General features: G+C 42.7%; 1 protein-coding gene across 1 annotated transcript in view; it reads left to right on the top strand.

Annotated features, from left to right (window-relative positions):
- Positions 1 to 24,598, top strand: part of CFAP61 (cilia and flagella associated protein 61) — a 246,292-nt gene that overhangs the window by 38,205 nt on the left and 183,489 nt on the right. The window contains exon 8 of the mRNA XM_055430665.2: positions 9,012 to 9,171. Within this exon, the coding sequence (XP_055286640.2) occupies positions 9,012 to 9,171 (160 nt within the window). The remainder of the gene's footprint in view (positions 1 to 9,011; positions 9,172 to 24,598) is intronic.

Genomic DNA, 24,598 nt, shown 5'->3' with positions numbered 1-24,598 from the left:
AAGTCACAAGATGTTTTTCTTCTGCTGCTTTTAAGATTCTCCTCTTACCTTTGATTTTTGAGTTTTATTATAATGTGTCTTGGGAAGGATTTTTCAAGTTGATTTTGTTTGGTGACCTATGGGTTTCATGAACTTGGGTATCTGTATCTCTCCCCAGATTTGGGATGGTCTTGGCCATTATTTCTTTAAATAAGCTCTCTGCCCCCTTTTCCGTCTCAGCTTGTCTTGGAACTCTGGTGATTCACAAATTGGTCCTCAGGGTGGTATCTTATAGATCATACAGACTCTCTTCAACTCTTTTCATTCTTTTTACTTTGTTCTCCTTTGACTTGATATTTTCAAAGTTCCTGTCTTCAGTCTCACTGATTCTTTCTTCTGATTGATCAGGTCCACTGTTAGATGGTTTGTGTTATATTTTTGGGTCGTTCATTGATTCTGTGGCTCCAGAATTTATGGTTGATTCTTACGGATTCTCTTTTGCTAAACTTCTTATTTTATTTGTGTGTTGTTTTCCTGATTTTGTTGAACTGTCTGTGTTTTCTTGTAGCTCACTGTCTCCTGAAAACAGCTTTTTTGAATTATTTGTCTAGTGCATTGGAGAGTTACCATTTGTCCTTGTCTTTGGGTTCGGTTATCAGAAGACTGTTGTAACCTTTTGGTGGTGTCATATTTCCTTGATATTTCAGGGTCCTGGAGTTTTGCATTGCTGACTTCACATTTGAATAACAATCATTTCCTCTGGTCTTTGGGTGAGAAATACCTTCTCTCAGTCCTGCTAGAGATTCTGAGGTATCCTTTTATGGGTACACCTCCTCTGTGCCTCTTGGTCTCTCTTGGGGCAGAATTTTTAAGTTGATTATTTTCTATGGACCCTCCAAAGCACCAGGTTGAGTGTTTTGTCTTCCCAAAGATGGCACTAAAGCTCATTTGTAGTATCTTCCTGGACCACAGATTAGGCCGATTTTCTCATTATGCTCCTTAGCCATCTGCCAGGTCTGCTCACAACACTCATAGGAGTGTACATGAGAGCTGCCACAAGGTGGGCTGGTGTGTGGATAAGGCATGTGGAACATTCCTGGGCCAGTTGGCAGGATCTGTGGGTGGAATATTCCCACCAGCTCATGGGTGGGCTTCTTGATGGAATCTGTGATGCCTATTAATGTCCTCTGAAGGTCCTACCTGCTGCGTCAGACTCCTTCCTCCCCCACCCCCAAACCCAGTCATGACCTCCTAATTTAGTACTCTAAGTCTGGCAAGAGAGAAATGAGTCCCTTTGGCAGCATTGTGCATAGCTAGGGAAGCCAGGCACTCCCTAACACGGTCTCCCTTACCCCCGTGGGACAAATTATGGGAATAAATCTTGGCCTAAGCTGTACTGCCTTGGAGGATGGGTGTTGTGGGGAAAGGCAGACTATTTGTCTTACCCACTCTAGGACATCCAAACTGGTTTTTGTTTTTGTTTTATGCTCCAAATGGAGCAGAATCTTCTCCTCTGGAAGTCTGAACTACATCAAAGACTCTCACATCCATGAGTGATTGTCTCAGGCACTGTTCTCAGGAGCTCTTGGACCGAGGCTTAGAAGAGCTAGAGTCACTTCATGGGTCTCTGCAGGGTCCACAACCACGACTGAGGTCTGTCTGCCTATTTCCCAATGCACAAGCAGGTGAGACTCCCCCCAGGCCCCTTGGTGGATGGTGCTGGATCCCACAGCTCCCTCAAATGCACTTTTGTTCATGCATGGAAGCCAAATATCTGCTGCTGAGCAGGAGACAAAACCAAGGGATGTCTTATCACTATGATACTGATATCACTCTGGAGAAGGCCTTTAATTATTTGGTTTCATGATGCAAGTTTGAACCAAAATCTCTTGAGTTTTAGTGCTTGTGAGGAGCAGCTGCAGCGGCCTCTTCCCTCATTTCCTTCCCTCTCCTGTCATGTGTTACAAGCTTTCAGTGTGTGTGAACATCAAAGCAACATCGCCAGCTGAAAACTGTAGTCCCAACAGTATCTCTAAAGACTCAAACGGAGTCCAGTCTGATCTCTGTGTGTTCCGTGGAGATGTGACCACAGCCCTCAGTCTTACATGGAAGGTCAGAAGCAGGAACTGTCCATGGCGAGCAAGCTGACCTAGGATCTGGGAGTGAGTCTCTGGTCTGCACCAAGCCATATTGGGTATCTCAGCCTGTTTTGGGTTCAAGACCAGGGCAGTCATCACCCTCCCACTAACCTCCCAGGACCCTTTTCCCAACCCCTCTAGGCTTCCTCAGGCTGGCCGTCCGGCAGCAGTGTTCTAGGGTGGGGGGGAGGAGGGTGCGCTCACCCTGGCTCACGGGAGCCAGTTGTTAAATCTTCAGGAACTTGGCAAACTGGTCATTAAACATAGCCATTACCAAAAATTAAGTGATATAAACTAACAGTGTAATAAATTATACTAAAAGCAAAATCAATAAATCCTCAAAGGTCATCAGTTCAGTTCAGTTGCTCAGTCATGTCCAACTCTTTGTGACCCCCATGGACTGCAGCACGCCCAGTCTCCCTATCCATCACCAACTCCCAAAGTCTACCCAACTCATGTCCATTGAGTTGATGAAGTCATCCAATCACCTCATCCTCTGTCATCCCCTTCTCCCCCTGCTTTCAATCTTTCCCAGCATCAGGGTCTTTTCAAATGAGTCAGTTCTTCACATGAGGTGGCCAAAGTATTGGAGTTTCAGCTTCAATATCAGTCCTTCCAGTGAACACTCAGGACTGATCCCCTTTAGGATGGACTGGTTGGATCTCCTTGCAGTCCAAGGGGCTCTCAAGAGTCTTCTCCAACACCACAGTTCAAAAGCATCAATTCTTCTGCTCTCAGCTTTCTTTGTAGTCCAACTCTCACATCCATACTTGACTACTAGAAAAACTATCACCTTGATTAGACGGACCTTTGTTGGCAAAGTAATGTCTCTGCTTTTTAATATGCTGTCTAGGTTGGTCATAACTTTCCTTCCAAGGAGCAAGCGTCTTTTAATTTCATGGCTGCAGTGACCATCTGCAGTGATTTTGGAGACCAAAAAAATAAAGTCTGCCACTTCTTGATTCCAGCTTGTGCTTCATCCACCCTGGGGTTTCTCATGATGTACACTGCATATAAGTTAAATGAGCAGGGTGACAGTGTACAGCCTTGATGTACTCCTTTTCCTATTTAAAACCAGTCTTTTGTTCCATGGAGAAAGAAGTGGCAACCCACTCCAGTATTCTTGCCTGGAGAATCCCAGGGACGGGGGAGCCTGGTAGGAGGCCGTCTATGGGGTCGCACAGAGTCGGACAAAACTGAAGCGACTTAGCAGCAGCAGCAGCATTTAACTCGGAGAGAGCAATGGCATCCCACTCCAGTACTCTTGCCTGGAAAATCCCATGGACGGAGGAGCCTGGTAGGCTGCAGTTGTTAAGAGTCATTAAGAGGTCGTTAAGAGTCAGACATGACTGAGCGACTTAACTTTCACTTTGACATTTTTGTTCCATGTCCAGTTCTAACTGTTGTTTCCTGACCTGCATACAGATTTCTCAAGAGGCAGGTCAGGTGGTATGGTATTCCCATCTCTTGAAGAATTTTCCATTTTGTTGCGATCCACACAGTCAAAGGTGTTGGCATAGTCAATAAAGCAGAAATAGATGGTTTTTTGGAACTCTTTTGCTTTTTTGATGATCCAGCAGATGTTGGCAATTTGATCTCTGGTTCCTCTGCTTTTTCTAAAACCAGCTTGAACATCTGGAAATTCACGGTTCACGTATTGCTGAAGCCTGGCTTGGAGAATTTTGAGCATTACTAGCATGTGAGATGAGTGCGATTGTGTGGTAGTTTGAGCATTCTTTGGCATTGCCTTTCTTTGGGATTGGAATGAAAACTGACCTTTTCCAGTCCTGTGGCCACTGCTGAGTGTTCCAAATTTGCTGGCATATTGAGTGCAGCACTTTCACAGCATCATCTTTCAGGATTTGAAATAGCTGAACTGGAATTCCATCACCTCCACTAGCTTTGTTCGTAGTGATGCTTCCTAAGGCCCACTTGACTTCCCATTCCAGGATGTCTGGCTCTAGGTGAGTGATCACACCATCGTGATTATCTGGGTCATGCAGTTCTTCTGTGTATTCTTGCCACCTGTTCTTAATATCTTCTGCTTCTGTTAGGTCCATACCATTTCTGTCCTTTATTGAGCCCATGCAGAGATGGGCTATTTTATTATTTTACTATTTTACTATTATTTTACTATTATCTGCCCTCTTGAAATCACTTATATCTGTGGTCTCTGTGCAGAGGAATTACTGTAATTATGGCTACTGGGCATCTTTTCCCAGTTTTCCTCTCAGTGACATTATACCAGAAACTCACGACAGGTTGCAACAGGAGTATTTACACCACAGAAATTGGCAACAGTTATGAATAAGCTTTTCCCGCTTATTTGTAACTGCCGCTTAGCAGTTACCCAGCACATTGCACTTTTGGGTGAGCAGAGACAACAGGACACACAGTCCAGCAAGCCTGCCCCTTCAGACCCATCCATTGCAGTCACCGGCCACGTGTGTGGAAGCCCTGAGAACTGTATCTGCACTGTGCAAGCTGTGGACTAAAGGGTTTTAACTGCGAGCAGTTTCTTTGACTTCATCAACACTTTGGAGGAGTTCTGAGTTAGCAAAATTGCTTTTTATAACTTCATCCCGCTTACCTTGACATCTGGTGTTTATACAAACTGAGATTTCAGGGCAGGGCGGTTGGAGGCCAAGGGCGGCTCCTGGAGACAGATGGGCAGTGTCTGCCTTGGAAGCATCTGCAGCGTGGGCAGCAGCAGTCCAAGGAGGTACCACTGACCTTGGGTGGGAAGGATCAGAGCTGACAGTTGTCACAATGAGGGCAACCTCACTGTGGAGTATGGTCACCCAGAAAGGTGGGTGATACAGGGCTTTTTAGATGGAAGTGTGAATGATATGTTGCACACGGGCCTATTGATGGACCCGCTTATGAAGACTCGGCAACCGAATGTGTGGTTATGATGATCTTAGCCTTATGCATTGTCATATGGATCCTCATGGGAAAAACAAGCACAGCAACAGACTCAGTTTTGCTCACAGTGTGAGATAATGAAAGCCACCTTTGGAGTGGAAAGTACTTGTTACCTGGAAGACAGACAGGAGCCTGCAATCATTACCTTTTCACTGTACAAGTGAAAAAGAAAGCATCCATCAAATCAACTTTTTTTTTTTTTTTCTGGAAAACACGCACTCACACAAAGATGCATTTGAATACTCCCACAAATTCGTATTTAAGAACAGTGTTTTTCACGTCAGAACGGTAATCACAAAGGAACCCAAAGGAAAAAAAGCAGGCATGTCCACAATATATCCTCCCTGTGTTGGGTCCATCATCCTTAACTTTGTGAATTGTGACAGCTCCGGAATGAATGACGAGAATATAACAGGTTGCAGAATTGGAGAACGAGAAATCTTTGTTCCTAATGGCAAAACATGTTTTTCTCATTTTCATCAGAATGTGTGATCCATGCCATTTGAAATCAAATTCCAAACACGAAGAGCCATTAGTGTAATAGCTCATTACTAACAGCAGTCTTATAAATAATACATTCTTATCGTGCACACGCAGCTCGCCGCGAAGCCAGCAAAAGGTATTTCAGGCCATGGAAGTTGCACTGCGCCAGCGTGGCTGTAGATGAGAAGGACATCTCCATGTGAACCAAGATGGATGCCAATTTTCCCTGCCGAGAGGGAGGCTGGCCGTCTCTCCCTGCACATATGGTAGATGGATTGGTTAATCAGCGTCTGCTGAGTCTCGGGCCTAAAATTACAGAGAAGCCAGACAACTGCGGCTACGCAGCCTTTGTTCACGCGTGCAAACAAGACAAACAATCACTTGTTATTTGGGAAAAAAATTAAAATGTTTATTTTGGACTTTTATTGAAGTGTCGATGGATTTGTAAACCAGCTGTGTGAATCCAGCCTTTTGCAGCTAGTATTTGGGGGCGGGGGCATGTAAAGAAAAGAATATGCATGGAAAAAAAATTCATTAAAAAAATTCCTGTTGTATCCTATCATTTGGGAGAATTACAGGGAATCTCGTATTTACTTTTCAAACACATCTTGGAGAACGAACAGTTTTAAGCCAGAAGACACATTTGAGAATGAATAGCTTAATAGCTAACTTTTTTTTTCCTCTGATGTTTAAAAGAGTGTTGTAGCTTCTTGCTCTACTTTAGGGAGTATTAACCATTTTATCCAACTGGACATTTATGGAATGATGTCACATTTTTAGGATCTGGGAATTCTGACAATTATTGAGTTCTTCTGACTGAATGGTTGTCTCAAGAAATAAAATCTGAACTCTGGAAGGCTGGAACCCACCCAGTAAATGCTGTTTTCTTATAAGAGCTGTCAGAGTCAAATCAGTTACCAGAATTTGCTTAGAACCCACATAAAGATCAAAGGAATTATTTATGCGAAATGTCTTTATTTTTCTTCTTCCCAATTTTATTGAGCTAGAATTGATATATAACATTGTATAAGTTTAAGGTGTCCAACCTAATATTTTGATATATGTACATATTGTAAAAGAATCACTATGAGTGAGAATAGTTAACCTGAATACTCTGTATTCCTTTTTGCCTCTTTTAAAATTTTAAATGCTTTCCTTGCAGAGAAGAGTGAAATCCAGAATTACTAAAGGAACATAATAAAGAATTTCAGTCACAGTCGTCAGTCAATGTGGCATTAAAATTTGATAGAATTAAAATTTGTTGTTAATTTATAATATGCCAGTACCAGTAATAGGCCTAGATCAGCTAGTCACTCATGAAAAGATATGTTGTTTCCTCTACTCAGAGCACTTATGATCCCAAATGTGTTGCATCTTTCCCACACCAGCCAACTCTCCAGCTTCTCGTCACCAGCTGGGTGTCTTGCAATCTAATTCACTTTCTGATACTGCTCAGCCTTAGTGCAGACCCCACAGATTTAGGGCTCAGGCCCACAAAATTGCCCCCATCAGATGCCATTCACAAGCCCCAGATTGTCCCCTGTGCTTTTAACTGACCAGCGGTAACTCACGGGTTCCCATGACCCCCTTGGTCATGTTTGAGAACCTGCTGGAAGGGTTCACAGAGCTCAGGCGACTCTTTACTTGCCATCATGGGTTCACTAAAAAAGATACAGCTCAGGAACAGGAAATGGAAGAGATGCATTGGGTGAGGTGGGGAGGGCAGGGGGAGCTTCCATGTCCTTTTTGGGCCCACCACTGCCTGGCATTTAGTGTTTTCACCAGCATGGAAGCTTGGGAACCCCATTGTTTAGTTGTTTTTCTAGTTTTCCATTAACAGCTGATTAAATCTTTGGCTGTGGTGGCTGTACTCACTCTCCAGCTCCTCTCCCCTTCTCAGAGGTCGAGATGCTGTGTGCTTAGTCACTCAGTTATGTCCAACTTTTAGCAACCCCATGAACTGCAGCCCACCAGGCTCTGTCCATGGGGATTCTCCAGGCAAGAATACTGGAGTGGGTTGCCATTTCCTCCTCCAGGGAATCTTCCCAACCCAGGGATTGAACCCAGGCCTCTCACATTTCAGGCAGATTCTTTACCGTCTGAGCCACCAGGGAAGCCCGGAGGTCTCGGGAACATGGCTGAAAGCTCCAACCCTCTGATTCCTTTGGTAACCAGTTCGGATCCTCTGAAAGTGATATCATTAGCATAAACTCACGTACCATTGAAAGGCGCTTATTATGAAGAATAAAAGACTCTCAGGAAATTATGAGTGTTTTATGAACTTTGAGCCAGGAGTGAGGGGTGAAGACCAAATATTTTTTGTTATATCTCACTGTCACCCTCCTCTTCCCACTGATGTATTCCCCATCAAAGGCCTAAAATGATGAGGGCCATTGCAGGAGGTTTAGAGTCAGATAGGATGCCGAGAGGGCTTCTCCGGTGGCTCAGACGATAAAGAATGTGCCTGCAATGTGGGAAACCTGGGTTTGATCCCTGGGTTGGGAAGACCCCCTGGAGGAAGGCATAGCAACACACTCCAGTATTCTTGCCTGGGGAATCCCCGTGGACAGAGGAACCTGGCAGGCTACAGTCCATGGAGTCTCAAAGAGTCAGACACGACTGAGTGACACAGCTCAGCACAGCACAGGATGCTGGGAGGTGGTTATGTTGTAGATCAGACACACCTGGTGAACAGGTGCAATGAGTTTATTTCTCTCAGAACTTTCCACTAAACCTCCTTCCTCTCTTCTCCTCCCCATGAGACCATCCAGTCAAGTATATGTTCAAGAAAATGAAAGAAGTCTTCCCATGTGGCACTAGTTGTAAGGAATCCACCTGCCAATGGAGGAGACTCAAGAGACGCAGGTTCTATCCCAGCATTGGGAAGATCCCCTGGAGAGGGAAATGGTGACCCACTCCAGTATTCTTGTCTGGGAAATCCTGTGGACAGAGGAGTCTGGCAGCCTACAGTCCATGGGGCCACAAAGAGTTGGGCACAACTGAGCACATGCACACACACAACCCACACACACACACGAAAATTGAAGCGTGCCTACCTGATGAGGAGAGAATTATTAACTTGTTCTAAATTGGGGCTAACCAGATGGCCACTAGAAATAATGGCTGGTCTTCCTTGGAACTGTGTGGTGGAGGGGAGGAAAGTAGACAGGAGGGTTGGGCTTGCAGTACGGAAATGAAAGGATTTAGGGCAGGCATGGGTATTGTTTGGGCAAAATTTCCCCTCAAGAACACCATGACAGCCTTCCTAAGTTCCAGACCCACCTCTGGGATCGTCATCCATGATAGATTGTCGTCCATCCAAGGTGGTCATCCCTGACATCATTTTTTGAGTCTGTCGTGTGCTGTGCACTGTGCTCCCTCCTTCATACAGCTCCAGGTGCCCACGGGCAGGGGCTCATGGATGGGAGTTTCACGGTGCCCATTCACCTGAGGTCGGATGGTCATGAGATGTCTTGGACATTTCAGGTGGAAGGTGTGGCTGTCGGGTTCATGAGCGTGTGCTCACAAGTGAACCTGGAGCTCCTGCACAAGTGCTTTGACCTGGGACCCTTCCATGGACTCTGCATCCCGCATCAGGATGACATTCTAGAACCACCCCAGGAGTTCAGCATCCACAAAAGTTCAGGTACAGTGGCTGTCATAGGAGCATGCTGGGGATGGAGCTTTGTGTGCTGTGCTTTGCTTTTGCCTCTGTGCTGGAACTGGGTGGTGGCACCTGCTGGGCAGCTCTGTCCCCAGTCCCCTTTCAGGAGTGGTTCCTGGTGCATCACAACCTTGTGCCTGTATCTGTGAGCACAGAGGGTCAAGGGGCATGGCCCCAGGTAGACACCACGGCCTTGCTGATGAAGGTCTCCTGAATTCAGTATGTCTACCTTCAGAAGTTCATTGTTAGAGTAGAGGTAAGTTGTGAAATAACTGATAGCGTTTCAGGATTTTACTTGCGCACACACATAGAACCCAAAACCTGATATGATAAATGAATCTTTTAAGTCAAGAACTAGAGAAATTCTGTATGTCCTTAAGTTTTTTATTTTATTTATTTTAATTGAAGTATAGTTGATTTATAATGTTATGTTAATTTCAGGTATACAGTAAAGTGATTCATTTATATAAATATATGCAGGTATAGGTATATATGCCTTTAAGTTTTAACCCCAACAATTAGCGCTTCTGTGTTTATGTCATCAACAACTTATTATGTAATAGGTCTATTGCAAGTAGTCATTTTAAACTTGCTTATTTTTAGCCTTCTACAATATTAGAACTGATTTTAAAATCATGTCTGTATTAGGACTTTCACCAAGTGAAACTGGGTCATCTCAAACTTTGGTATTTTAATTTAACAAAGTCTCCTTGCATCCATGAGCATCTTTGAGGTTAAGTGTTTTGTTTCTTAAATCAGGGAGTTGCAGCAGGGTGTGTAAATCTAGTTCTCCAAACCTCGGTTTCCTCATTTGTGAAACAGGAAGAGTGAGAAATAGATTTATGGGACTAGATCTGATAGATAGAGTACCTGATGAACTCTGGACGGAGGTTCGTGACATTGTACAGGAGACAGGGACCAAGACCATCCCCATGGAAAAGAAATGCAAAAAAGCAAAATGGCTGTCTGAGGAGGCCTTACGAATAGCTGTGAAAAGAAGAGAAGCGAAAAGCAAAGGAGAAAAGGAAAGATATAAGCATCTGAATGCAGAGTTCCAAAGAATAGCAAGAAGAGATAAGAAAGCCTTCCTCAGTGATCAATGCAAAGAAATAGAGGAAAAGAACAGAATGGGAAAGACAAGAGATCTCTTCAAGAAAATTAGAGATTCCAAGGGAACATTTCATGCAAAGATGGGCTCGATAAAGGACAGAAATGGTATGGACCTAACAGAAGCAAAAGATATTAAGAAGAGGTGGCAAGAATACACAGAGGAACTGTACAAAAAAGATCTTCGCGAACAAGATAGTCACGATAACGTGATCACTGACCTAGAGCCAGACATCTTGGAATGTGAAGTCAAGTGGGCCTTAGAAAGCATCACTACGAACAAAGCTAGTGGAGGTGATGGAATTCCAGTTGAGCTATTTCAAATCTTGAATGATGATGCTGTGAAAGTGCTGCACTCAATATGCCAGCAAATTTGGAAAACTCAGCAGTGGCCACAGGATTAGAAAAGGTCAGTCTTCATTCCAATCCCAAAGAAAGGCAATGCCAAAGAATGCTCAAACTACCGCACAATTGTACTCATCTCACACGCTAGTAAAGTCATGCTCAAAATTCTCCAAGCCAGGCTTCAGCAATATGTGAACCGTGAACTTCCAGATGTTCAAGCAGGTTTTAGAAAAGGCAGAGGCACCAGAGATCACATTGCCAGCGTCCGCTGGATCATGGAGAAAGCAAGAGAGTTCCAGAAAAACATCTATTTCTGCTTCATTGACTATGCCAGAGCCTTTGACTGTGTGGATCACAATCAACTGTGGAACATTCTGAAAGAGATGGGAATCCCAGACCACCTGACCTGCCTCTTGAGAAACCTGTATGCAGGTCAGGAAGCAATAGTCAGAACTGTACATGGAACAACAGACTGGTTCCAAATAGGAAAAGGAGTACGTCAAGGCTGTATATTGTCACCTTGCTTATTTAACTTATATGCAGAGTACATCATGAGGAATGCTGGGCTGGAAGAAGCACAGGCTGGAATCAAGATTGTTGGGAGAAATATCAATAACCTCAGATATGCAGATGACACTACCCTTATGGCAGAAAGTGAAGAGGAACTCAAAAGCCTCTTGATGAAAGTGAAAGAGGAGAGTGAAAAGGTTGGCTTAAAACTCAATATTCAGAAAACAAAGATCATGGCATCTGGTCCCATCACTTCACGGGAAATAGATGGGGAAACAGTGGAAACAGTGTCAGACTTTATTTTTTTGGGCTCCAAAATCACTGCGGATGCTGATTGCAGCCATGAAATTAAAAGACGCTTACTCCTTGGAAGGAAAGTTATGACCAACCTTGATAGTATATTAAAAAGCAGAGACATTACTTTGCCACCAAAGGTCCATCTAGTCAAGGCTATGGTTTTTCCCGTGGTCATGTATGGATGTGAGAGTTGGACTGTGAAGAAAGCTGATCGCCGAAGAATCGATGCTTTTGAACTGTGGTGTTGGAGAAGACTCTTGAGAGTCCCTTATACTGCAAGGAGATCCAACCAGTCCATTCTAAAGGAGATCAATCCTGGGTGTTCTTTGGAAGGACTGATGCTAAAGCTGAAGCTGCAATACTTTGGCCACCTCATGCGATGAGTTGACTCACTGGAAAAGACTCTGATGCTAGGAAAGGTTGGGGGCGGGAGGAGAAGGGGACAACAGAGAATGAGATGGCTGGATGGCATCACCGACTCTGTGGACATGAGTTTGAGTGAACTCCGGGAGTTGGTGATGGACAGGGAGGCCTGGTATGCTGTGATTCATGGGGTCGCAAAGAACCGGACACAACTGAGCGACTGAACTGAACTGAACTGAACAGTAATACCTCCCACGAAGGGGCATCGTGGAATCTGACTGATATCACTCAGGTCCAGGGCTTTACTCAGCATCTCCATCAAACTTAGTGCGCCATCAGCATGGATCCTCATTTCAAGCGGTCATTATCCATCACTTTGTGGTTGGTCTTTCACTTACATGAGTCTTCCCAGGTTAACATCAGGGCATCTTGAATTGCTTTGCTTTCTCATGTCTGAACGATTATATCAAGATTTTGCTCTTATCTGCCAGTCTAGGCTCCATTTATGTTTATTTTTAAAGACAACTGTTGAATCAATATATTGTTACTTGGCATTGTTCAGCATAGGTAATGTGTGCAATTTCTTCGTACATATATTCATATTTAAGTTTTTTTGCATAAAATAAATGCTTCTAGATGTAAAAAAAAAAAATTGTTCAAAAATAGGAAGAGGAGCATGTTGGGAGCAAGACTGACAAGCAGAGGACTTGTTGATCTAAACAACAGCAGGTGTTGGTTTGGCAGATCTTATTGGCTGGACAGGAAACCAAGCACATGGAGCTGGTCGGAACGTTCACACGGGTCACAAGGACCTTTTGGAGCTGTAGCTGGAGAGGAAGATCCCTTCTGTATTAATAAGAGCTTTGAGGTCTTTATTGTTTCATGGTGAAGGCTGGCTTGCCCTTGCTTCTCAGCTAAGACATACAGGAGTGTTCTGAAGGCACCTTCAGCATGAGACAGTCTTGAATAATATGTTATCATTGTCACTTTTGACTGTATAAATTCTTTTGAAGGCAGCATTTAACAGGTTTTATGGCTTAGTTTTCTCATGCCTAAAATGGAGATAAAAATAGTATCAAAACCAGAAAGTCGTTGGGATGGTTAAATGTTAGAATCTGCATCACGACCTTAGCTCTCTGCTGAGCGTGGAGTAAGTTCTGAAAACATTAAGGTTGTTTTTCCTCTCCCCTTGATTGTTGTCATTATTAAAAACAAATTGAGGGACTTCCCTGGGAGTCCAGTGGTTAAAACTTCACTTTCCGGAGCAAGGGGTATGGGTTTGATCTCTGATCAGGGAACTAAGATCCCACATACCTCTCAGTCAAAAAGCTATAACATACGAAAGCAGTACTGTAAAATATTCAATAAAGACTTTTAAAATGGTCCACATAAAAAAAAAAGTCTTTAGAAAAATGTTGAAAAGATATGGTTCCCTTTCAGTGTGTTTCTGAGTAACTCTGAAGTTACATAGAATGACTGGGATGTTCCTATCATAGAAACTTTATGAGCAGGAACACAATTCAAAATTTAGACCGAATCCTGGACTTTAAAACACATTATCTGTTTAGCCAAAGTGTGTCTGTTTAGCAAAAGCCCCAGAGATATGGAAACTGAAAGAAGTCTTACTACTCTCTCTACCACTTTTAATATTTTTACCTAAAATTAGTTGATCTAGGACAGGATGGTAGCTAAAGGAAATAGGAAAATTTCTCTTGTCATTTTGTGCATCTTGTTTATTTTTGAAAATCCAGCTCCACTAATAAAAAGGTGATTATGAAGTTTTGTTACCAGGAAACACTACTGTAGACTTCCAAATAACTCAGGGATGGATTCACGAATCAACAGCTCATTATATTCCAGAAAAAAGTCATTGGCACATTTTGCTTCCCCCTTCACATCAACAGCAACAAAGAATGAGGCTCCAGAGAAAACTGGAAATGTGTTATGATCCTGTCCTTTTTTATCTGATGAAAGTCTCAAGTTAAAGGAAATATAATTTCTCTAAAATACGAGCTAAAATTCTTGTTTCAATGGGCACACACCATTATGCCTTATGCTTTCAATTTTGTTTATGCTTTTTACCTTTCAAAGGATTTTCATATATATTATCTCATTTTATCCTCATGACTTGATGTCGGAGAGCTAAGAAAGGTGCATGCATGTGTGCTATGTTGCTTCGGTCATGTCTGGCTTTTTGCGACCCCATGGACTGTAGCCTGCCGGGCTCCTCTGTCCATGGGATTCTCCAGGCAAGAATACTGGAGTGGGTTGCCACGCCCTCCTCCAGGGGAATCTTTCTAACTCGGGGATCCAAACCACATCTCCTGGGTCTCCTGCCTTGGCAGGTGGGTTCTTCACCACTAGTGCCACCTGGGAAAGGTGACCCCTGCTGCCCAAATTCACAAAAGGTGTTACAGCTCAGCAGGGGCTGACCCAGCACCCAGCTCAGCCTTCCACTTGACTTTTTGTCTAGGGTGGCTGTGATCAAAAACTCCAGTGGTGGGTCTACTATGCAAATACATGATCAATTTTTTCACTTCAATGAATTATTGAATGAGTTACAACTTTTAGGAGCTCTCAGTGATGTGTGTGTATGTGTGTGCTTTGGACAACTCCCATCTTCTGGACTCTTCACCTCTTGTGTCTATGGGATTTGCCAGGACTGTGCATGGCCAATCTGTCCTGTGCCGGAGGTGGGCAGGAAGTACCAGGACACTGACACCCTAGGAGCAGCCTCTGATTCTCCATTTCTTTTTAAAAAAATATTTATATGTTCATTTCGCTGTGTCAGGATCTTAGTTGCGGCATGTGGGATCTTTCATTGCTTAGTTGCCCTATAGAATGTGGGGTCTTAGTACCTTGACCAGGGATCGAACCCGAGTCCCCTGCACTGGAAGGTGGGTTCTTAACCGCTGAACCACTGGGAAAGGCCCCCAGCTTCCCTGTTTCTTGTCCCTGCTCCCCTACTGATATCTTCTCCATCAACTCAAGAGTTGTGCTCGAATCCTCGACTCAGGGTCTGCTTCTGAAAGAACCCACCCCAACACACTGCTGGTTTAGTCTTTCCCCACCAGCTGTGAAAACATTTACTTACCACAGCTGAAAGGAGTTGAGGTATAAATACCTCAGCTCCCTCACCTCTGGTGGGATAGCTTTGAGACTTGAGTTTTGCATTGTTTATCAGAACTCCTCAAGAATTCCTCCAGGAGGTGAAGTTCCAGCTAGTGATCCATGTGATGACATTAATTTCATTAGCTGCCTTCCTTTCCCTTCTCTCTTCCTAACCTCCCTATTGTGCTTCCTGAATCACCTCCCAAATAAACTGCTTGTTCTCAGGTCCTTGACTCAAGGTAGGGTCTGTTCCCACCAGCTGTGAAACTCACAATTTCATGCAAACCTTCACCCCTCCAAGCAGAGTGACAGCATCATGACTCAACATTCCAGAGCTCGTACAGTGGTCCCCATTCTTTATCTTTTCCAACCAAATTATTTATTAAGCAAACAAAAATGCAGCTTGCTAGCTTCTTTAGGTAAAGATCTTAAAATATTTAAATCTTTATAATATGATGCTGATTATTCCTAATGATTTAACAATATCAAAGTTACATGATCACTATATTTCTGAATACAGAACCCATTTAACCTATATAGAATTTAGTTATCAAGTTCCTCATTCTTTAGCTACTGTACATATTTTAATCAGCTGCCATCTCATCATTTCAGCTGTGTCCGAAGTTTTCATTGGATCTGAAAAGTGTAACCATGCACATTCACTTTGCATTTTACTTGAGTAATTTGTATATAATCCTGTTCTTTTAGCCACTAGTTCTTCATTTATAAATTATTACACACATTTGTAAATTTGGGTTTTTAGCTACTAACCCTTGAGACTAAATTAGCACCAATGGGAACAAAGTCTGAGGATGCAGATTTTGTCCCAGTTTAACCTAGATAGTACATTAAAAAGCAGAGACATTACTTTGCTGATAAAGGTCCGTCTAGTCAAGGCTATGGTTTTTCCAGTGGTCATGTATGGATGTGAGAGTTGGACTGTGAAGAAAGCTGATCACCGAAGAATTGATGCTTTTGAACTGTGGTGCTGGAGAAGACTCTTGAGAGTCCCTTGGACTGCATGGAGATCCAACCAGTCCATTCTAAAGGAGATGAGTCGTGGGTGTTCATTGGAAGGACTGATGCTAAAGCTGAAACTCCAATACTTTGGCCACCTCATGCGATGAGTTGACTCACTGGAAAAGACTCTGATGCTGGGAGGGATTGGGGGCGGGAAGAGAAGGGGATGACAGAGAATGAGATGGCTGGATGGCATCACCGACTCTGTGGACATGAGTTTGAGTGAACTCCGGGAGTTGGTGATGGACAGGGAGGCCTGGCGTGCTGTGATTCATGGGGTCACAAAGAGTTGGACACAACTGAGTGACTGAACTGAACTGAAGGAAGATCTAGTAAAAGTTTATTTTTTATTAAGTGGAGTACCTTGTTTAGAAGTTGCCAAGTTCCCCAGACTTTGGAAAAATTCATGGTCCTAAGTCTCAGGAAAGTGCTTTCTACTTGTATGGAAGGTTGTACTGAATGAAACCCAAGATCCCTCAAATGCCAGGAGTCTGAAAGCCGAGGGAACAAGCATCAGGATGCTCCCTCCATATGCTGGCAGTTAATGAATATTTTCCTTCAGTGACAATACAATGGCTCAAAACAATATGTATTTTTTCCAGTTGGCTCCACTGCTGGCCCGGCCCAGTGATTGCAAATCAAGCTGTGTCTTTTGTTCCCTGCATCATTACAATGAAGACTTTGGAACCAGAAGTGAGCTGGCAATTTTCTTGATGATGCATGAGGCAAAATAGGGCATAGCCTGCATTTCCACAGCTGCCCTGGCATCGACACGTTTACCAGTTAAAATAAAAACAAGGGAAAGACGAAACTTTTATTTGTCATGCAGGCTGGTGTGACCTGGGGAGTGAGCGTCTTAGTTTTGAAAGAGTCCTGCAAAGTGAATCTCAATACATGCACAGGGGCCAGCACACGTAGGCTCCAAGGACCTCAATGTGCCCTTGGCCAGGAGAGATACAGTTTCACACAACAGAATCGTGGGTGTCCAGAAGAATAACCAACGCAGCCTCTTATAACCAGCCCACCCAGGAAAAGTACTACTTACTCCACATTTAAAAGGCCCATCAAAATATAATTTTCACAACATCTCCACATGGCAGTGTTGCCGTTTAAATGAAAGAAAATCGCTCATTGTCAGGAAATGTTCCCTTATGTCTTATTTAAATTTCTGTTATTGCATTTACATTTGCTTCATACTCTCAGTCTCTCCTCTGTAGGGAGAAGGAATATGGAGGGCTAAGAAACAGTAGCTAAATCAAGTCTTATTTAATCAAGTAGCCTAGGTCGTCTAGCCTGTCTTCCTAAGGTTCTATTTTATATGTCTGGGTTGATTTCTGTTTTATACTTTATTCTTCTTTTAACATGGATTCCAAATGTGGATGAAACACTCATCTACAGAGCCTAGCAGTATTTCCGCCAAGATATTTGGATATTGTATCTCAGACCATGTATTTATTAATACCAGCTAGTATGGTCTATAATTACTGAAGTAGTGACCCTCTTGGACTCTGTATGGATTTGTTTGGGCTGTCATAGAAGGGTCCCACAGAATAGGGGGCTTAAACAACATAAAATCATTTTCTCACAATTCTGGAGATGAGAAGTCTGAGATCAAGGTGTCGGCAGGGTGATTTCTTCTGAGGCCTCCCTCATTGGCGTGTAGATGACCATCTTTTCCTTGTGTTTTCACATGGTTTTCCCTTCTGATCCTGTCTGTGTCCTAATTGCCTCTTCTTATGAGGACACACAGTGGCTTAACGGCCCACCCATCTGACCTTATATTACTCTGTCTCTTTCAAGGCCCTTTCTTGGGACTTCCTTGGTGGTCCAGTGGTTAAGACTTTGTTTTCCAATGCAGGGGGTGTAGGTTCCTGGTTGGGGAGCTAAGACCCCAAATGCCTTGTGGCCAAAAACCCAAAACATAAAACAGATGCAATATTGTGACAAATTCAATAGACTTTTTAAGTGGTTGACATTAAAAAACCTGAAAAATAAACTAAAGGCCCTTTCTCCAGATAGTCACATTCTGAGGTATTAAGGCGTTAGGACTTAAAGCATGAAGTTTGTGGAAACGTGATTCAACATTCAGTGACACCTAGGATCCTGTGTGAGTGGTTCTCTGGAGCCCTGTGGCCAAGGCTGCAAGACATGGCAGTAATGTCCCCTCTACCTGATGCTCATACAAAGTCTAATGTACTGACTCATTTGTCACAACTTGAATTTAATCATTAAAAAAAAAACAACACAAATGTCTTTTTACATTTGTATACAAAAGTAAGAACTGCATTCTTCTGAAACTTTAGCCACTGTTGCCAGCTCTAATTTTCCAGAAGTAACTATGTGAGTTCTAATGGTGTGTTAAAGAAGTTGACAAAGCAAATAAATAATTCCAGGCTTATGCCCAGGCTGACACGATTATCTCCATGGTGACAGTATTAATGAAAAATTAATCAGTCAATCTAAGAAAGAAATGGGAAATTTTATTCTCGCCAGATTGAGGTTTTTAACCCAGGAACAACCTCTCAGACAGCCTCAAAAATGGTTGCACCCATTAGAGATCAAAGCACAGTTGTATAGGTTTTTGAGGCAGAGGGCTGTACATTCAATGATGTAGATAATTTTCACAATCCAGATTAAGTACAAAGTGGTTCAGTTCAGTTCAATCACTCAATCGTGTCCAACTCTTTGCGACCCGGTGGACTGCAGCTCTCCAGGCACCTGTCTGTCACCAACTCCCAGAGTTTACTCAAACTCATGTCCATTGAGTCGGTGATGCCATCCAACCACCTCATCCTCTGTCGTCCCCTTCTCCTCCCGCCTTCAGTCTTTTCCAGCATCAGGGTCTTTTCAGATGAGTCAGTTCTTTGCATCAGGAGGCTAAAGTATTGGAGTTTCAGCTTCAGCATCAGTCCTTCCAATGAGTATTCAGGACTGATTTCCTTTAGGATGGACTGGTTGGATCTCCTTGCAGTCCAAGGGACTCTCAAGAGTCTTCTCCAGCACCACAGTTCAAAAGCATCAATTCTTTGGTGCTAAACTTTCTTTATAGTCCAACTCTCACATCCATACATGACTACTGGAAAAACCATAGCTTTGACTAGATAGACCTTTGTTGGCAAAGCAATGTCTTTGCTTTTTAATAAGCTGTCTAGGTTGATTATAACTTTTCTTCCAAGGAGCAAGAGTCTTTTAATTTCATGGTTTCAGTCACCATATGCAGTGATTTTGGAGACCCCCAAAATAAAGTCTGTCACTGTTTCCCCATCTATTTGCCATGAAGTGATGGGACCAGATGCCGTGATCTTAGTTTTCTGAATATTGAGTTTTGAGACAGATTTTTCACTCTCCTCTTTCACTTTCATCAAGAGGCTCTTTAGTTCTTCTTTGCTTTCTGCCAATAAGGGTGGTGTTATCTGCATATCTGAGATTATTGATATTTCTCCCAGCAATCTTGATTCCAGCTTGTGCTTCATCCAGCGCAACATTTCTCATGATGTACTCTGCATATAAGTTAAATAAACAGGGTGACAGTATACAGTCTTCATGTACTCCTTTCCTGATTTGGAACCAGTCTGTTGTTCCATGTCTGGTTCTAACTATTGCTTCTTGACCTGCATACAGATTTCTCAGGAGTTTAGTCAGGTGGTCTGGTATCCCCATCTCTTGAAGAATTTTCCACAGTTTGTTGTGATCCACACAGTCAAAAGCTTTGGCATAGTCAATAAAGCAGATGTTTTTCTGAAACTCTCTTGCTTTTTCAATGATCCAGCGGATGTTGGCAATTTGATCTCTGTTTCCACTGCCTTTTCTAAATCCACCTTGAACATCTGGAAATTCATGGTTCACGTAGTGTTGAAGCCTGGCTTGGAGAATTTTGAGCATTACTTTCCTAGTGTGTGAAATGAGTACAATTGTGCAGTAGTTTGAGCATTCTTTGGCTTTGCCTTTCTTTTGGATCGGAGTGAAAACTTACCCTTTCCAGCAAAAACAACACCCTGTTGTGGATATGACTGGTGATGGAAGTAAAGTCCAATGCTGTAAAGAGCAGTATAGCATAGGAACCTGGAATGTTAGGTCATGAATCAAAGCAAATTGGAAGTGGTCAAACAGGAGATGGCAAGAGTGAACATCGACATTTTAGGAATTGGCAAACTAAAATGGACTGGAATGGGTGAGTTTAACTCAGATAACCATTATATCTACTACTGTGGGCAAGAATCCCTTAGAAGAAATAGAGTAGCCATCATGGTTAAGAAGAGTCCGAAATGCAGTACTTGGATATGATCTCAAAAATGACAGAATGATCTCTGTTTGTTTCCAAGGCAAACCATTCAGTATCATAGTACAAAGTGGTGGCTCATCATAAACCCTTACAAGGTCAAGAATGAATATTATCTTTATTTATTTTTCTGGCAGTATCGCAAGCCTTGAAGGATCTTAGTTCCTCAACCAAGGATTGAACGTGAGTCCCCCACATTGGAAGCGTGGAGTCCTAACCAGTGGGCCACAAGGGAATCCCAGAAATGTTTTCTTTTAAGGAGTTGTTCTGTGGATACTGAACGAATGTTGCTCTATATAGTTGACCAGGTATTTCTACTAATGAGGAGTTTGGTCCATGCATAACACAGAAGAGAACAAGGGACATAGGAAAATGTTTATGTTTAGGTTTTCCTTGATTTGCCTTAGAATACAAATTTTAACTTCATTAACAGTATAAACGCTTGCATGGGTTTTCCGGGTGGAACTCTTGGGCTGGTAACATATCAGGAAGGAGGCAGTCAGGGCTGGAAACCAGTCTTGTTAGGGTCATTGCCCCAGAAAGTTTTTTGATTACTTACCTGTCTTCATTCAGCTGCTGGTTTCTAAGCCCTTTTGGATGCCTTTAAAAACAGTGGCGACAAATGAAGGCGCCCTCTGAAGACTCCCCAATTCTGCAAGGACCTGGATGGCTGGGAGGAGTGGTCCTACCCCCCTCATCAGCACTGGGAGCCACTAGCTAAGTGATGACTCCGCTGCATTCACCAGTCAGATCCGTTTCTCAGTGGTTGAAATACAACTGTATTTGTACATAGGGCCTTGAGGTCTTTGAAAGAAAAGTGGTTTTATTTATATTCGTTATGATCATTATGTACTGGGATTATTTTCTCAGTAGGCAACATGTCTTTTGCCCATATTTATGAAGCAGGGGAGAAGGCATTTAATGAATTTCAAGAGTGTGTTTGACTGTAAAACACATCTCTCTTACCACATTCACATGTAAATAGCCCTTTTATTTGTTCTCTCTGGTGACCTTTCTTCTTTTGGGGGTAGATCACAGTTTGTTGTTGTTTTCCATTTCCAAATGGGAGGCTGAATGATAATAATGAAAGATTATGCAAAAAATCCATGTTTAAAATAATGTTGATATGGCACTTGTGTTGCAGGATAATTATAGTAATTTGGCCATTACGCTATATGGAGTCAGGAGTTAGTTGCTAGAAAACACGGTGATAGGGGTGATTCAGAGGGTTTTCATCCCAACAGGCTGTTTGATCCTGCTGACTTTTCTCTTGAAAATCAATTGCTTACTATGAATACTCTGAATTCTCCCTTGATTAAATTGGCTGACAGTGGGCTGCACCCATTGCACGGGGGTCACCAAGAGTTCCGTGTCTGTTTACACAGGGGTTTCTACAACTCTTAAAATATCACAGAGCAAATTTAATCCGAGTGAGCAAGCAGCTAAGGAGGCAGTTGCTAAAAATCACAGTCTTTGCTCATGGAAGCAAGCAAAGGAAGATGTATTCATTCTAAGCCCAACACGAAGCCAGTTATTTCGCTGCAGGTTGCAAGCCTTTTCTTCACTGCGCATTGCATTGGAACTGGGCATTTTCAGACTTTCAGCAACATGTGGGCTCGCCCAGTGGAAGACCAGGGACAGTCACCTTGGAAGCTGGCTTCTGACTTCAGGTTCATGACTGACAATGTTCTTTTTCCCCTCAAGGTTATTAACATATTTGTATTTTCTATTTCTTTCAAATCAATTTTAGAAAATTAGATTTTTCTAGAAAACCATTGCTTAGTATATGAAGGTTTAAAAATGATTAGTGTACAATTGCTGGTATATATACACATATAGATATATATAGCTCCAGTGTGTATACACACACACACAAACACACACATATACTGGAAGAGCCCCTGGAGAAGGGAATGACAACCCACCCCAGTATTCTTGCCTGGAGGATTCCATGAACAGAGGAGCCTGGTGGGCTACAACCCATGGGGTGGTAAAGAGTTGGACACGACTGAGCGACTAACACACACCCCAAATGATTAAAGAAGACAATTTAGGTGATATAAATAAACTTTAATACTTCATGAAGTGGATGGTCTCTTTTCAGAGAACTGCAAAGCAGACAAAATGGCAGAGAGCTTTTATAGGATAAAGAATAAGGAAGCGAAAAAGAGAAAATATCTGGTTGACCAAGTCTCACAGTCACCCTGGTTTGGGGTAAGAAGGCCCAATGTTGTGTTGGCATTTGAGGATTGGCTAACAGGATCGACTACATTTTTGGTTGAGTGTAGCATTTACAGGAATGTGAAAGTTACCCAAGTTTCAGTTTTCTGACCTACCCCCCACCAGGCAGGAGCAGCTCCATCTTGGCCCTAGAAAGTTATTTATTAGTCAGAGAACCTCCCCTGTGTGATTTTAATCTTTTAAATTTTGTTGAGCTTATGGTCTATTTTGGTAAATATTCCTTGAATCCATGAAAAAAGTGTATAATCTGTAGTTGTTAGGTTCAGGGTTCTATATTTAGGATTATGACTTCCCTGGTGGCTCAGACAATAAAACATCTGTCTACAATGCGGGAGACCTGGGTTCAATCCCTGGGTCGGGAAGATTTCCTGGAGAAGGAAATGGCAACCCACTCCAGTATTCTTGCCTCAGAAATCCCATGAATGGAGGAACCTGGTTACAGTCCATGGGATCGCAAAGAGTCGGACACCACAACTTCACTTTCACTTTCTTTGATACAATGTCAAATATTTTATCCTTTTGACCTCATCACTTGTTTGATCAATTCATGAGAGATCTGTTAAAATCTCCTGCTTTGATTATAGATATATAAATTTCTACTCCTATCTATCATTGTTTCATTATGTATTTTGAGTCTATGTTATTAGGTGCGTGACTTTTCTTAAATCAGTTATGAAGTGTCCTTCTTTATCTCTGGTGAAAGGTTTTTGCCTTAAAATCTACTTTTTCTGATTTTAATATGGCCACACTTGCTTTCTTTAGCTCATATAGGCATGCCATATCTCTTTCCATTCTTTTATCTTCATCCTTCCTGTTTTCTTACATATTAGGTGTGTCTTTTGTAAACAGCATAACTTTGGTTGTTGTTGTTTTTATCTAGAGTAACAGCTGCTGTCTTTTAGTTTTAGTTCATTTTATTTTCTTATGGGTTTATATTCTACCATCTTACTTTATAGATGTTCCCCATGTTTCTATGTTTTATTCCTACTATTTTTCTTGTATGTCTTTTCCTTTCTTAATCTCACCAGTGTCAATTTTATTTTTCAAAGAACCAGGGTCAGGATTGAGTTGATTCTCTGTATTATGTTTTGTGACTGTATCAATAGTCCATCACCACAAGAAGCTCCTAACAAACAACTATAGAAGCACAGCAGTGTCCTACACTCACACAACTGGGGTCAACCAGACAGCTCTACTGACCGTGGCTGGGTCTTCCCCCTGTCTTGGGGTTGGTTGCCTGTTGGCAGATCTAGGCTGGCCTTGGGTCCACTCCGTGTGCCTCTCGCAGGCTGGATGGGACATGTTATCATGGTAATGGCAGAGGCACCAGAGATCAAGTGGAAACACACAAAGTCTCTTGAGGTCTGGGCATTGAATTAACACGTGTCACTTATCCAAAGCAGATCCCAGGCTGAGCTCAGAATCAGAGTGGAGAACACTACATGACAAAGGGCCTGAACAGAGTAAGGATAAAAAATGAGCATCATGACCACAACCCATACTCACAGAAGAAGAATAAGACTGGTGATTTTTGTCATGGCCTTCTTTCTCCTGTCCCCCAGAGACACAAACTCCAATTTAGCCTGTTTGAGGCTAAAACCTATAGTCTCATATCAAGACAGTGAGCTCAAGTTCATCATGCTACATGGCTTGGAGGCTGCCCTGCAGTCCAGAAAGGAAGAGTGTCCTCGAAAAATATGGAAAAGCTCCTTGTCCTGCTCTCCTGTGGTTTGCCGAGTGTTTTCCTTTGTATGGACTTTATCCTCAGCTTCCTGCCAGTCACTTAGCCAATACGGAGTATATCCCATATACTAGTCTTTGGGAGCCTGATCCAGTATGTGGTGAGCCCCGCATGGCCTAATGGTAGGATAAACATGCAAGACAAATGAATTCAAAATCAGAGAATTGTTTTGAAGGAGAGAAAATTGTGTTGAGATCCCCGCAGAATTACACCTAAGTCATCTTGGGAACATCAATATAGGACTTCATAGAAAGAAAGCTTTTGAATCAGAACTTCAAAAACAAATTGGAGCTTTGTAGGTGAAGAAACAGAAAGATTTTCGACAGAGGAAAGACATTGTGCATGGGTACAAACAAGGAGGTGTTAGAGACCAGGGCACGTGAAGAGAGAGCACC

This window comes from Moschus berezovskii, chromosome 15 (genome assembly GCF_049115385.1).
Source record: "Moschus berezovskii isolate FMDL1 chromosome 15, NW_MosBer_1.0, whole genome shotgun sequence".
Lineage (NCBI taxonomy): Eukaryota > Metazoa > Chordata > Mammalia > Artiodactyla > Moschidae > Moschus > Moschus berezovskii.
Note: the sequence above shows the minus strand (reverse complement) of the source record. Positions and strands in the feature narration are given on the sequence as shown.